Raw genomic sequence first — 16,600 nt, forward strand, 5'->3', positions numbered from 1 at the left:
TATCGCCCCGTTCTTTCAGGCTGCATCTTCATAAGGACACAGTTTTTCCAGGAGGATCTTCAGCTTACTCCATGGAGTCAACTGCACCTGACCTTTCATGTTTGTTTATCTTCTTAGTGACCAAGTACGGTCCCTTCCAGGGCCGTTACAAGGGAACTAAGACCTTTTCTTCTCGTTGGTTGGTAGAGCAAAACTGCATCACATTCCTTGAAGTTAACGGGAGTGGATTTCTGATCGAACCTACACTTCATCTGGTCACTAGTGAGTTGCAGCTAGTTCCTTGCGAAATGGACTTTAACCAATCGATCCTTTCGGCCGCTGAGATACTCGGTAAGTGCCTCTTGGTCCATCTCTCTGCCATGTACAAGGTCGATGGGAAGATTTATCTCTTGACCAGTCAATAGCATTTCTGGAGTGTAACGAGTTCCTTCGTGTTGAGAGCTTCGGTAGACTAATAGAAACAGAGGCACTAGTCTGTTCCAGGCTCCTGGTTTTCATATACAAATAGGGACAGGTAGTTGTTAATGGTCTAATTATGTCTTTCTACAATACCGTCGGACAGCAAAGCCATTATGGTCTTCCAAACTTCCGATTAGAAGTGGCTCCCTTGATCGAAATGGCATAGAAGTAGAACCCCATGTCAAGAAACGGCATTCTCAAGCAAGACCTCACCTTGTGATTGCTTCTTGGTTGGGTAGTGTAACTAATTCTGGCCATTTGGAAAAATAGTCCATAGCAACCATAAAATATCCATTTCCCCATATTGCTACTGGAAATGGTCGCAGAATGTGGACAGTAACTTGTCCCATGGAGTGTTGTTTGAGTTTTCCGCTAAGTCTCGTTTTTTGTCACTTCTTGGATGCAAACAGGTCACATCGTTATCACAGGTTATTATAACCTGTAGTTGTTTTGATGTTTTTGTTTCCAAATTCACGGGTGGCTACTTGGCCACGATTTTGTAGGCAAATAGCAATGGTTATAGTTGAAAATTCTGAGAGTGTTTGTTCCGTCAGTAAATTCTGATTGTTTTGTGTGTTTTTGTATTATGTTTTTACACATTATATGTTTATGTATTTGTATTGTGTGTTTATGTATTATAAATAATTATTGTAGATGATGTGTCTCTGACCTTCTGTTAATCCATTAATTTTTGTATTTTCTTGTTGCTGACTACTTCTTTTAGTATTGGCAACCAGAGCCTCCTACATTCTGCTTATGGGGTTGGTACACATATTTCTTTATTAACATGAGAGCTGCTTCTTTGATTTTTCTCTTTTTCATGTTGTCATTTTACTTTATATTGTTTTAACTTTACTCTGTAGTTGTAAAGGTTTGTAGTTTGTCTGAAGTTGTAGGTTTAATTTGTAATTTTTCAATAACATCACAGAAAAATCAAAGATCGATAAGCCATTCTTGATCGTTTAATTTTGGATATGAATCACCTTTATTATATAAATATGAGCATATCTGTGACAGAAGTAATCTAAATCTTGTTTAAAATATAACGTGACTTAACCATTTGACGTCAGTATGTAATAACAGTTCACTTTGTTCATTGCCACATTCTTTCTGCAAAATACGTAACTGACGTGAAACATTTTTAGATCTTGTGGATGCTTTGAAAGTAGCACTCGAGTATGTACAATACAATGATAATCAATAAAATGTGGAATGTCATCATCACCTTTATACATAGCAACGAAGCCCCATTTATTACCAATCATTGCCGGAACGTTATCAGCGGCTATTGATGTATTGGAATAATAGTTAATAAATAATTCTTCTGCGATAGACATTTCATCGAAAACCTTTCGAATAAAATACATAATTATACAGTGTCAATATAGTCCGTAGATTCGTCAAACTGTACTTATTATGCAACGCATTCATCAATGTTTTCATGTAAAATTACTTCAAGATTTTGGCATTCTTTCTGTTGGTTGTCTATACTCAAATCGTGCTAGAAGGAAATCAACGATTTTGTGTACAATAAATATGTTCTATACAGAAAGTAATTTTAATTTTCAAAGTACCTTTGGTGAATATCAAATATTTTCATCATCACCTAGCCTCCAATGTTCACTGCTGAACATAGATCTCTCGCATGCTTTTCCACTTATTCCGACTTTGCACTCTTTTTATGTCATCGGTCCATCTCGTCGGGGGTCGACCTGTTTCTGTTAGCTTGTATTGGGAGTCTCCATTCTAAAATTATTTTTGTCCTCTTTCCACAACTTGTAGTTTAAACAGTGTTGTTAGATATTTTAACTTAAGATTAGTTAAAAATCTTCCATCTACATTGATGATTTTCCCGTTCCAATCTATTGTTTTACAGGTGTATTCTAGCAAAGTTGTTAACAATTTAGGAGAACGTCTCTTTCAATACGAAAGAGCCCTGTATCCTCATTAAGTCGTACACAAGCTGTAGTATGCTCATAAAGTCATGCGCATTAAGTCTTACGCAAGTCGTAGCATGGTAAAGGCATCACTTATGGCCACTACCCCGTATATGACCATTTCACCATGATTAGTAGGATAAGAAGCATGGCGTCCATCAACCAATAAGCTTGAAGCTACTAAAATTTCAAATAATTTCATAGTAAGTAGGAACAATGATGGAAACCTATCTAACTTTACGTAATAAAATATCCGTAAAGTCTCCAATAGATTCAGTGCACTGTGGATTCGATTCTCACTTTGGGAAAGGAGACTGAAGATCTCCTAGTTGAATGGATATTAACTTGTGCGAAGATGGTCTTTCCAATTGATAAAGACGGTTTATTGAGTTCAGTATAAAAACTTGTTAGAGAGGCAAATATTAAAACTCCTGTTGTCAATGATCGCCCTGGCAAAAAATGGTATTACAGCTCCCTTAACAGGCACAAGCAACTTTCTCAGAAGAAAGCATAATACGTTCACGGTGGCAGAGGCGCAGTGCCTAAAGAGAAAATACGTAAATGTTTCCACGAAGCTGCTATGAATTTAGGCGATATCAGTGCTACCAGTATATGATAATTCGAAAAGGATTTATAATATGGATGAAACGTGTTTCTGTTTAGCTACAAAAAGTAGTAATGTAATTGGACCGCGAGGGAAACAATCTATGATTAACGAACTTCGTCAGATAAGGAAAATGTAACTACGTTTTTCAGTTAATGCAGAAGGAAAATTCGCTCCTCCTTTATCAATTTTTAAATATGACCGGATTCGAATAAAGATGCTGGATGACTGACTTTGAGTACTTTTCCAACGTTTTTGTATCCTACCTAAGTTAGGCTCAGAGTTGCCCGTTCTTGTCTTTTTAGATGAACATAAATCCCATCTGACCCTATATTTAAGTAAATTTTGCAGAGAAAGTCAAATAATTTTAATAGCATTGCCCCCTAATGCTACTTATATACTCCAGCCTTTAGCTGTCTGTATTTGTGCTTATAAAACTAAAGTAGAAAAATGTTGTTCGAAAATATAAGACAAAGAACAATGACCAGGAGATTACTAAATCGTTTTTACCTATGACACTGGCTCAATTGGTTCATGAAATAAATGAATCTTCCAATTCTGATTATTTAGGCGATCAAGTTCCGAGCACATCGAATGCTAGCAATATTTCGATGGATAGCAGTTTTCTTCCAGATAATGCAAAGTCAAACGTAATATTTGTTTGCGCAAAAAACGATTCCTTTAACAGTATTCCACAATGCGCTCCTTGAGCTTCCTTGATAACATCGATAATGACATGAGAAATATGGGAATACTTGCTTGGCGGAAGAAGATGTATATAGATGACTACAGAGAAATTCTTGAGGAGTCTAGGACCCACGCAGGGTTGTAAAGCCGAAATGGTGATAATGATGAACACGAGACCATCATGACGACGATGGTCTCCGAGGACTTGGTGCACCTGTGCCACCGTCTCCTTGAATTATGTGGAAATACGATATTCGGTAATTTTTAGGACCGCTTATCACGAATATCATGACGATGATGGCCTCCGATGCCCAGAACGGGCATGGTCTTTTGGAGTTTTGTAGAAATTTGATACAAAATCAGTGCAAATTCCTTACTTGGAAATTTTTGGTGTCGCTGAACACTAATATCATGTCGAGGCACCTGGCGCAAGGACGGGCATCGTCTCCTAGAGTTTTGTGGAAATTTAATACAAAATCAGTGCAAACTCGTTACTCGGGGATTTTTGGTTCAATGATCAAGAATATCTTAACGGTGATGGCCTTCAATGCACAAACTTGAAGAGACCAACTCTCTCCTGAGCACAAGGTGAGTCGAACACCATCACTGACATATCAGTGTCCAGCGACCCCAAAAACCAACGAGTAACGAATTTGCACTGATTTTGTATCGAATTTACTCAAAACTACAGAAGCCGAGGCCGATAACGTGCCAGCGCGTTATCGCCGACATGATACTATAGGAGAAGAGTTCCAGGCGCCTTGATGAACATTTCCATCGTAATATTTATGTTCAGTGACCCCAAAAACCCCCCGAGTTGTAATATTGAACTCATTTCCGTCAAATATTTCCGATTTACAAAATTATCATTTTCATCACTTCGAAATGCACTTTGGAAAATGCATTTTCCTTGTTCAATAATGCAATTTTCGTCTTATACGAATCGAATGCAAACAGCAAGACAAAAATTTTCATTGAGATCCATCCAACTGTAAAAATTTGGTAGGTTTATTGCTCCATTGTCTCGCCTACAAAGGTTTCACTCCAAATGAAGGCCTCCTCCACCAATTTCTACTTATTTTTCAATGGATCTTTATATTAGAAATACACTATTGTGTTAAAACTTTATTATTTAATCATAATATAAAAAATACATAAACTTAAACATAAACACTTTTAACTTCATTAAACTTAAAATAATTGCATATATGTCAATTTATTATATTATACATACTGTATTTCCATATTTATATACTTTAAGGTATGGGTCATGTTTACACTGGTTCCGTAATTCGATTGCTTGAATAATGGCGCATATGGAAAGAATAAAGATAGAGAGCTTAAAATTTTAAGAATCAGCAAAAAATCGAATTAACGTCAAGGTCATCAGAAAGCTTCAGGCGTGGATTAATCTGTTTTCTACAATTTCCCAATCTGTTTTACAATTATATAGAAAATTAATGGCACATTTTAATCATAAATACGAGAAGGTTTCAGTTTGTGCTATTCCTTAATCCTATTTCACAAACGTATGTTATTACTAACATAATATAAGTAGTTAGTCATATACAATATACAATATATTGTAATAAGTAAAGACGAAGATGAAAGAAGAAGATAAATCAGGATTCTACTATTTTCAGATCCGATTGCTCAATTAGACCAATCGGGGAATTTTCTCAGAAGACAATTCCTCGTCGGAGGAAACCTCTGAGAGAAGGAGAAACGTTCATATGAGATTTTTGTCCCAAACAGGCCGGAAGTATTTGAAATACACATAAAATAAATAACATTTAAAAAAACTGTTTTAAAAATAGTGAATTATCAGTAGTAAACAATTATAAAAAAATATTAAGACGACCCAAACTCACTTGCGATCCCTTGATGCTCATTCAATGATCCCAACCGAGATGCGTTAAGACGCAAGAATATACTTTAATCCTTTTATCGTTTAAGATAGTAGGATAAAGCTAACGAAACAATTTGGAAGAGTTCTTAAATCTCTGCTTAGAGAATTTAAAACTCAAGTGGTTACTGTACCAAATGTCTTCCTTCTTTCACTTATAGTAGCACATAGAAAGTATTCCATTCTGAAGCGGACTTTAGCCCGTTTCTGCACTTCATATTAAACTCTTTATATTTTTCTTTACTCCGTACTAGACTCTGTGTTTTACTTTCAATGCATATTGAGATTTTCTCCAGGTGCTTTATTTCCCAGTGGACTCTGTCATCTTTCTTCACTTCCTATTGTATTATATCCAGTCTTGTCCCAATGGGAGTTTCTAACTCTTCACTGGAGTCTGTACAGTAGTAAAGAATTGAGAAAATTTTACGAAATAGAACAGAAACACAAAAAATGGAATAAAGCCCGATGTGTATTCGATTAAAGTCATTGTTGATTAGAACAATGGATAGATGGATAGAGAGACTGTTAAATAGAAGGTTTGAAAGAGCGAGCAATGACCAAATATGGAAAAACAATATGATTAACCAACTGAAATATAAATTTTTCAAAACTATCAATTTATATTTCGTGGAACTATCAAAAGCAAAGAGCTACCAATTTATCACATTTTTCCCCTACAATATTTTCTTTGGGATGGTTATCAAATAGTAATAAACTAACAGTTTTTTTAACAATTAAACATATTTTTCACAAACATATATATATTTATTAATATCTTATCTTCTATACTATCAATATATAATTTAAAAAGGTTGCGTCAGCTGACCTCAAAATAAAATAAGCCTCCACCTAGTTTTTATTTAGAAAAGTGAGTTGCTTGGAATTGGACTGAATGTGTCCAACCAACCAGATCATGGAATCTCAGGATTTATTTGGAGCAGTAGTTCAATTGGATTAAAAATGTAACATTAAAATTGTAAAAGTAAGAAAAAACAGTTGTTTCCACTTTCAAGGTTTTCGGGAAACTTCTTTATTTTTTGACGGAATTGGAATTTTGATTGATGTGTTGACATTGAAAGCAATAAAAACAATATATGATCGAAAGAGGCCACGTCCAACAATATGCAAAACTTGACATAGCACTGGTTTAGTTCAATAGATCCGGATCACTAAGAAATTCGGTAAAAGTGATCCAGTTCACCAAATCATTAGATCATCAGATTAGTTTTAATTTAATTTAAAAATACAGTGAACGAAATATAGTTTGTTTCTGTAACAATTTATTAACATAAATGGCTTCGCCTAGCTTTCATTCAGGAATCTAACTATACGAAATTTTACGAAATATTTGCAACGATTCACAGAATCATTAGTTCCCGATTATTTATATTTGCACCTAAACACGATTTTAGAACTTTAACTTCTAAGTTAAAACGGACATGTCATTTTATTTTGTCGTCAGTGAACCTTACCAAGGCACAGCCACAGCCAGTCTTAAGTTCACAATGTATCAAAAATACAAAATAATTAATATGTCAAATATTAAGCAGGTACAATGGTTCACATCTAGGAAAAACATAATGTTGGACATACTATTTCTCGGTTTCAACATATAATATGTATTAGATATCATAATCATCTACTCTTATTTATTTTGATATAATTGTATGACCGCAGAAGTAACTAGTTGACAATTTTATAATGTTAACGTACTGAATTTATAATGGTATTCCAAAATAAAGTTCAAAAAAGGAATGAAAAAATGACTAAAAGGAAAACATTTATAGACTCAACTTACTGATGGAAAACGAAGAACAGAAAGAGAATGTTGTTGTGATCTAAAGGTTTCACATTATTTTTGAGGAACATGATTAGTTTTCTTAAACAAATTTTTCCAGTTTAGACTATACAAATGTAATTTACATATATAAATACAAGGAAACAGTATGTCCAATCATTTTGATTAAAGCTTTTATAGATAGAAGATCCAGCTTGAGTTGACCTTCATATATTTTTTTCTAGTTAGAGTATGTTGTGCCAATATATTTTAGTACCATTTAATACTTAAAAATGATATACCATTAAAATCACAATATTTTCAGTTGTAAAGAAAAGGTGGTTCTTTTCGCCTTATTTTACAAATAAAACTACCAATATCACCATTAAAATGGAAAAGGAGTTTGCCAATATCCAATCTAAAAACGAAGATCCCAAGACAATGGAAAAATAAAGGATCAGCAGGTATCTAATACGACTTAACAACAAATCCTCTGGCATAACGGATTCGCAATTGGTATATGGAACCAAAGCGTTGTTTGTAGAATGAATATTTTCCTCCTCGTGGGATATTCCTGGCAAGTATTCTTCATGTGTGGTGTTCAACTCAATGGTGTTGTCGGCAGTATCTAAAACAAAAATATGTTGTTTACAAATCAGACTTTAGTAGACACTTATAAGAATTTACTAAAATTTAAAACGGAAAAACAAGAACTTTTAATATTTTCAAAAATGGTTTAAGGTAGCTTATGTGGTGGCTTAAGGCTGGTAATGAAGCTCAGAAATAGTATAAGATGTCGATAATTATGCTATAATAAAACTGAGCGTAATGTCCACTGTTTTTTCAACGAGAATTTGAAGGTTCTAGAAATAGAGCTCAGCTCTACTAGCAAACCCAATTTCACGTCCACGAAAGCATGTTGCCGCGTAGGCACTGGGTACATAACGTACAATGGATTTATGTTATGTAGGAGACGTGTCTACCTCGTGTCTACCAGGGAATTGGGACCAAGCAATTTGAAATAATTCCTTTGTTATAAAATAATTTGTTTATGTACAAATTTCTTAATTTAATTATGACACACATTATAATTTCACGTGGCTTACATAAGTAACAACTGCAGCATAGCAGAATGCGTCTCATAATATTATACCATAAACAGGACCCCTAAAAGGGTATATATGAATTAGATATTATGCACTCATTATGGTTGATACATTCAGAATCGTCGAGTCTAGGTAGACTTTTCTGTAACATAGTCAACACATTATAATACTTAGGAACGTGGTTAACTGGAATTAAACGTTTTTTGCTGAATGTGTTAAATTTGTCTCCTAAAGAATAAATTAAAATAACACACATGCATTGGATGTCTCCCATACTCGACTAGGGGAAAAATCCTCCAACGAAAAATTCTGACTCTTCAAGATTAGGGGGTCTGTGTTGGGTTACCTACCCATCAGCAGTAAAAAATCTCAATGAGCCTCTCAATCAATACAAGAGTTATCTATAAAACAAAAAAGAAAGGAAAGGGTACTGAGAAAGTAGTAAAATACACTCACATATAAAGGGGAGTCAAAATGAAAAAGCAAAACAAGGAGTCTCAATAACTGTCCATAGCAAGCTTAAAAATAGCATTAAAAATTAGGGAAAAATAAATGAAGGAATTATAGAACTTACAAAAAATGAACAATACAGAATAATTATTGACTATTCAATTATTGACAATTATATTCAATTATTATGACAAAGACTACTTCTACGATAATTTGACAAATAATGAAAATATAAGCTTTCAAAAGGAAATATTTCTCGTCGGAGACTTTAAAGGTAGAACGGAGATGTCTGACAAAAGTCTAATAGTGGGCAAGTATGGAGAAGACACCTTGGACTGACAGTGGGCAGATATTAATTGACTTATGTGAAAACTTCTCTTTAAAAATTTCAGTTTCGACGCCCACAAGTGCGTACACAAATATACATGGATACAGCCTACTAGGAAACTACGATCTAGACTATGTTATTAAACGTCAAGATCCTAATATAAAGACAAAAGATGTAAGAGATCGGGACCAGCAATGTAGATGATACCACTTTTTGGTGAAAGCAACTATAACAATACCATATAAACACTTCCCAAGAGGGTCACAAGATAATTGTACCGCTCAAAAATTGATAACTATGTATAATCTAACAAGTTTAAGACAACCATCAGTACAAATGTTGTATAAACTAAAGACTTGCCAAAACTATAGTCTGTAAAAGATATGTAGTAGTGCCGAGTATCTGTTGAAAAAATAAAGCTACATATTCATAATGCAGCAGAAGAAGCATTGGGTATACTTGACAATGGGAAGATTCGAAACGTTAATAAAAGATAGAAAAGAGCGTAATGAAATTTGACTTGAAATGCGAGACGATGAAAATCGAAGATAATATACTAGATTAAATAGAGAATTCAAAAGAGAAGTAACAAAAAACAAAAATCAGTTTTTGGAGATAAAATGTGAACAGCTATAGTAGGATCGTTTTAGCCTGTCGCATAAGTAATAAAAGTGTCTATTCAGATTTGCCTCAGGTAGTCAGCGGTTCTCAAATAAAAAATGTACGGTTTTCTTAATTTGATAATACGACATTAGGGATTTTTTTTAATAAAATAACTTTGTATTATGTTTTATAATAATTGAATATCATAATGTAAATTGATAAACATTGAGTATAAAATATACAGGGTCATTCACGCAACATGTTGGTTAAAAGTTTTCAAAGTTCTGGTCGTCTCTGGTTTCTGCAAACTTGGAATAATGGGTTATGCAAAGCATTCTTCATTTTTTAAATATTTGTATTCTTCTAGCACTTCCGTTTGTACCGGAAGTCGCCATTAAGTTTCTTATTTTAAATAGAAACTGCGCTTTTTGTTATTTTTTTTTAGAATCTACGTAAAATTCTGGGGCGATTTTTATTGGGATACCATTCTAGAAAAAATAGCCGTTTTTGAGATATTTAAAGTTTTTGAAAAAATTTTCATATTACACATGAAACTTCAAAAATTAATATTGTGGTTAATATTTATGCTGAAAAAACAGAAATTCTTTTTCAGCGTGTACTAAACTCTATTTTTATTTAAGCATAAAAAAATTTGCCAATGTTAATACTGGGTGTTCAAAATTTTGTATTATATTTTTATTTTTATATATTTTATAAATATATCTATAAAAATATATATCTATATAAAACAAAGACTTATTCCTACCTCCCACACACACCTTCCCAAACCCACCGAGGTAGGTTGTCCTCCTGCGGTACAACCAGCCCCGGCTTTCCTCCGCCCCCTGGTCTTTGGAGCCAGGTCTCGACTATTTCGCGGTATCCCCCGTCAGGCAATGGGAGATTTCCGTGTATTTACATTTAAGTGGTAGGTTAGCCCATTTGGCTTTATCACTACCGGTCAAAGCAATTGTTCGGCTATCTAATGATGGTTGTGTGTGCCGATACTTGCTTTCCTTTTTCTGCACCAAGTGCAGTCGAGAGCGAGCAAGCATCGAATCCTTTCATCCGTCGTCTAATACCCAGTCATTCGTCCAGTCATGTCTTTAATCTACCTTACTTGCTAATTTAATTTTTCGGTGCTTGCATTCAAGAGCGTCGTGCGGCGTGCCACCGGCTCTCTCCTGCATGCGGTTTTTGTTTTTTTTTGTCGAAGAAGATATAAGACTAGCATTGGGTAGAAAACCTTCCGTATTTCCTGCATGCAATATAATATATCTTTTGCCATTACTCGCACTAGTACTCGAATAGCATTTGGTAGAATCATCTTGCCAGGATGATTTGGTATTATTTCCTTTCGCAAAAATCCACGTTTCGCCAAGAAACACAAATTCTCTGGCAAATTCGGAATTCTTGTTTTTTAAATAGTTTCTTATAAATTTCCATCTTTTGCCAACAACATTGGACAGCTCGCACAACACTTTACGATTATTGGGTTTTTTTGTATCTAAAACCCATAGCTTTTAATACTTTTGATAAACTGGTCGAACCCATATCACAAAGTTCTCTGTCCTTTATTTTTTGAATAAGTGTCTTTCTTGTAACATGTTCTTTTGCTTTGTACATGTCATAAATGATATTTCTGATTGAGATTTTAATATCTTGTGGCAAGTCGAGGGTTTTCGGATGCAAACGAATCCTTTTATTTTCCTTTGACGCTCACTCGGAGATAAAAACTTATATTTAGGTGTTCTATCGTTTTCTTGTACGTTATCCATTGTCACTATTGAAAACCGGCGATCGTTGAATAATAATAGAGATATTTTTCGGAGCTCCTTGAATATATACACGAGGGGGCGGGGCCTCGGTGGCAGGGCGCGTCGGTCATTGGCCGACGAGTCCGGTCAATGGAGAGCCTCGATTCCGCAGACTGTTTACTATTTTTGCAAATATAACAACTAAAATTATCCAGTTAAGCGACCGCAAGGAATGGATGCAATCCTCGAGACAATTTTATTTGAAATAAAATTATAAAAGTTTTTTCAATAAATTATCATCACAAAGCATTCAATTTGCGTTTTTTCACGATTTATAAAAAATTGTTTTGGTAGCGCTGATTTATCCTCAAGTACTACAGCCGACCAGTAGGAGGTTCGGTACCACAAAGCAGGTAGAAAAGGGAAAGCATAACAGAGTGGCTGTAACTAGAGTCATAAATTATTTTTCGGGCGTTAATCCGAAATACGACAGGGTAAAACGACTTCACTATAGACACACAGATCGGCGGTACCAAAATGGCAGAGGCTTGTAAACTTATCAAGAATTCAACAAGAGACACAAGCGAAAAAGGCAATACACAAATAATAAATTTCCATGATTGGAAAGCTCGTTACGAGATTTTATTGACGGAAAATAGACAAGAATTCGCATGGAGAAAAGAACAGTTGGAATGGAAAAGCATCAAGTCATAGAAATATTCCAATCGAGCTTGTAAAATATGGCCCGGATATGCTTATCGAGGTAATCGCTAAACTGTCTAATAAATTTCTCTCAGAGAACAAAATTTGTTCTCTGAGAGTGGAATACTCAACGAGTGGAATTTAGCACATATAAGCTCGATACATAAAAAAAGTAACAAAAAATATTGCCAGAATTACCGTGGGATTAATGTCACGAGTTCAATAGCAAGACTATGTGGAAAGGTGCTTAAAGCAAGAATAGAAGAAGACCTGGAAGGAATTGAAGAACAGAGTGGTTTCCGAGCTGGAAGATCCTGTCTTGATAATATATTCTCAATTAGACAAACAGTTCAAAAGATACTAGAAAGGAAACTAAATACCCAACTTGTCTTTATTAACTTAGACAAAGCTTATAGTAGAAATTAGACAAATATTAGAATGAATGGAACTATTTTTATTAGATCGACGCAAATTCTCGCATTCGCTGACGATATAGTTATAGTGGTCAGAAGTATGAGAGACATAGTGCAGTGTTTTACAAGGCTTGCGGACGCGGCAAGTGAATTAGGACTTGTGATAAACGAGGAAAAAACCAAATATATGTTGGTTTCTAAAAACCCCCGAAATATCCAACAGAGAATTCAAATTAACAACCCTACCTTTGAGCAAGTCAAAGAATTCACATATCTTGGATCGCTAGTAAACGCAACAAACACGACAAGCGACGAAATAAAAAGACGCATAGCAATAGCAAAGATAACTGTTTACGGTCTACAGACACATTTAAAAAATAAAAATATAAAACGTGCAGTAAAGCTCAATATATACAAGACCTTAATAAGACCGGTTTTTATGTATGGGGCTGAAACGTGGCCCTTATCACAAAATGATGAAAGACTTCTTGATATTTTGGAGAGAAACATTCTTAGAAAGATTTTTGGGACCGTAAATGGAAATGGGCTATGGCGTCGAAGATACAACTTTGATCTATATGAGTTATACGCCGATCCAGATATTGTTAAATTCGTTAAAGTGCAGAGACTTAGATGGCTAGACATATTGCTAGGATGAATACACGAAGAGTTTAATATTATCAATACCAGAGGGCACAATAAGTAGAAGACGACCACGAAGGAGATGGATTGATGATGTGGAAGAAGACCTACAGATTCCAAGGGTGAGAAGATGGATGGAAGTTGCCAGGAATCGACAGGAGTGGCGACTTCTTTGTGAGCAGGCCAAGATCCACAACGGATTGTCGAGCCACTTATGATAATGAAAGCTTATGAGAATGTGCCCCTAATAAAATTACTTGAAAAAGTATATTTATATTACACATACATTAAAATAAGATAGCAGTGGTAAAATTGGGCACAAGAACATCAGAATTTTTTAGAGTGAATAAAGGATTGAGCCCGGGTTGCTGCTTTTCTCCAACTCGATTTCAAATGTACATTCAGGGAGCACTAGATATCTGGCGCAGGAAGTGTTACGGAAAGAGACGGAACAAGACACTGTACACCTTACTATTTGCAAATCATGAAGTAATTATAGCCAACGATGAGGAAGATATATCATTTATGATGAGGAAACTACTGGAGGAATATTCAAAGTGGGGTTTGGTTCGGGAATCAGCAGCTAACATAGAAATAGAAATGTCAGGAATATACATAACTAGGAAACGTTATGTCTTGTAAATGAACGTCTGATAGATATACAGAGTAGAATATCGAGAGGGAAAGCAGCAATCCAAAGACTAAATTTAATACCTTTGTCGACAAAAATTTGGCAACTTAGCAAGACAAATACGGAGAAAATTGAGGCGGTGGAAATGGAATTACACATAAGGACGGGGAAAATATCAAAACTGAAACAAACAAGAAATGACATTAGACATTAAACAAAAAATGGGACTGACAGAAAAGATTACCGGTAGAATAAAAACCCAAAAGCTTATATGGTATTCTTCTTCTTCATGTCCCATCTCCTCTAAGAAGGTTGGGAACCATCATGGCAATTCGCACTTTATATGGTATGGACACGTGGAAAGAATGAATCACAATAGATGGCCAAACAGGGGGTTAAAATATCAAACAGCAAATAGAAGAAAACCCGTGCGTCCAAAAATAACATATATTTAATGTATAATATTATTTTATGTATAGTACGAAAGATTTTTTAATTTTCATAAACGCCACTCCTGTATCAAAATTTTTGACACCAATACTTTCAGTGTTTGTAAATTCTTTTGAAGGTAATTTTTAAAACATTCCTCAATATGTTTATTTTCTATAAAAAAAAATACAATAGCTTACCTGTGCTGGTTTCCACTGGTGGGTTATCGAATTGTACATCCTCTAGAGAATATGTAGATGGCGCTTGAATATGTAACCTTGAGACTGGTGGAATTTCATTTGTAGAATGATGTTCAGATCTATCAATATTTTCTTCAGTTACACTGTGAGAACTCATACTGTAGGTCAAACCATCTGGGTGCTCACTGTTATATCCATTTTCCATGTTATTTTCGTTTTGGGTATCAGACATACTCTGACTTTCAATAATAGTAGGTTGTATGACTGTTTCATTTTCATTTATTTCTGACAGCACCAGTGGTGTATCAGACAATTGCGACCAAATGCTAGCCCCGTCATCGCTGTCGATATTTCCTATCAAATAAAATATTATGTAATAGTTTTAATGAGTAAGAATAAATAATAAATGTTAATTACATCAAATAGCAAAATCTTTAACAATAATACTCCAGTCGTCAGCAAAGAACTGCCACTGAAGAACCTAAAAATCGTACGAACAAGGTGAATTTTGTGATCACTCCTTGGGGAGAAAAGCGGAAAACCTCGATTCGCCAAGAATATGTACGTCGTAAAAAAATGTTTATTAGCACTTTTTCTGTAGAATGGATCGTTCTCTCAGAAACAACGCTTGAAGCGAACTGCGATTTTGAATGTCGGTTACGCGTGCGAAATAAATTTTTTAAATAAAATTTGTAAACTCTGTAAAATTTGTATTAACTTTACGGTAACAATTCTATATATTTTGATCAGATTGTTCTGTCGACAAAAACCAAAATATGTTTTAAAAGTGAAGAGTTCAGCTTTCGTAGACATTTTTTGCTTTTTGCTGCATATTAAGTAGTTTGTATAAAGATGTTAAATAAACGTAGCGCGATTTTTGCTATTTTTTACGATTCTCATGAGAAATAAAATTTATCACTTCCATTGACCGGTCACTATGGAATTTCTATTGTTAGAGCCTAATCTTCAAAAATTATAACATGAAATTTCGATTTTGAGTTATGGTAACAAATCTGAGGTACTTGAAATATGTTTAAAAAACACTGTACCTATTTAAACTTTCACATTACAAACGATCTAAAACGTTTAAAACTCCTTTTCGGTTACACAAGTACGTATTTCAAAACTACACAACTTCTGCTACAAATTTCTCCCAATAATGTCTTCGTGAAACCATTTCGCGTGGCGTGAGATCGTTTGTAATATGAAAGTTTAAATTCAGCGAGTTTTACGCATATTTCAAATGCCACATATTTGTTGACAAAACTCAAGTCGAAATATCATGTTATAGGTTTTGAAGATTAGGCTCTACCAATGGAGATTCTATAGCAACCGGCTAATGAAAGTGATACATTTTATTGACCTTATGAGAATCATAAAAAATTGCAAAAGTCGCGCAACATTTATTTGTGTAACATCTTTATAGAAACTGACTTAAGCATTTTTTACCTTTAAAACTCGTTTTAGGTTTGGTCGATAGGACACATTTTTGTGAAACATTTTTTTCCATTTCCTTACCTACGATGGAGGGGGGAGGAGTTTAGGGAAAAATCCAGTGGTAGGAGTGGTAAAGTTTTTTTGCATCTTTTTGGGATCCCAAAATTGACATTCTCAGTTCGTATGATTTTTAGAGGTCAAATCTCCGACGACTGGACTGTAAAGGCAAAACAAAAGTTGTTTTACGCCACGTCTAAAGTCGCGATCGGTTGCATTTGATCGTAGAAGTGATGATGGTACCATAATCATTTGCGTTTTTTACATCTCTGTATAAGTCTCTAGCTTGATAATTTTAACAATTCAACCCCCGACCGTAACTGGAACAATTTGAAGGGGTTATGCATCACGACGTTATCCTTGCTGGGAATGCTGCACTGAAGACTCTGAAGACTACAAGTAATGAGTGCGAAATAGAATAAAACTGCACAACTATAGTCCTTTAAGCAACTGTCGAAGCATAACAAAGTAACTA

General features: G+C 34.7%; 1 protein-coding gene across 4 annotated transcripts in view; it reads right to left on the bottom strand.

Moving 5' to 3' along the window:
- Nucleotides 1–4,799: 4,799 nt before the first annotated feature.
- The window catches only part of LOC140432395 (uncharacterized), a 56,742-nt gene continuing 44,941 nt past the window's right edge, over nt 4,800–16,600 (bottom strand). For all 4 annotated transcript variants that reach the window (XM_072520267.1, XM_072520266.1, XM_072520264.1 and 1 more), the window contains 2 exons: nt 14,632–14,985; nt 4,800–7,998 (listed from right to left, as the gene is read on the bottom strand). In XM_072520267.1, coding sequence (XP_072376368.1) covers nt 7,724–7,998; nt 14,632–14,985 — 629 coding nt within the window. In that variant the 3' untranslated portion in view covers nt 4,800–7,723. The remainder of the gene's footprint in view (nt 7,999–14,631; nt 14,986–16,600) is intronic.

Source organism: Diabrotica undecimpunctata, chromosome 1 (genome assembly GCF_040954645.1).
Source record: "Diabrotica undecimpunctata isolate CICGRU chromosome 1, icDiaUnde3, whole genome shotgun sequence".
Taxonomy (NCBI): Eukaryota; Metazoa; Arthropoda; class Insecta; order Coleoptera; family Chrysomelidae; genus Diabrotica; species Diabrotica undecimpunctata.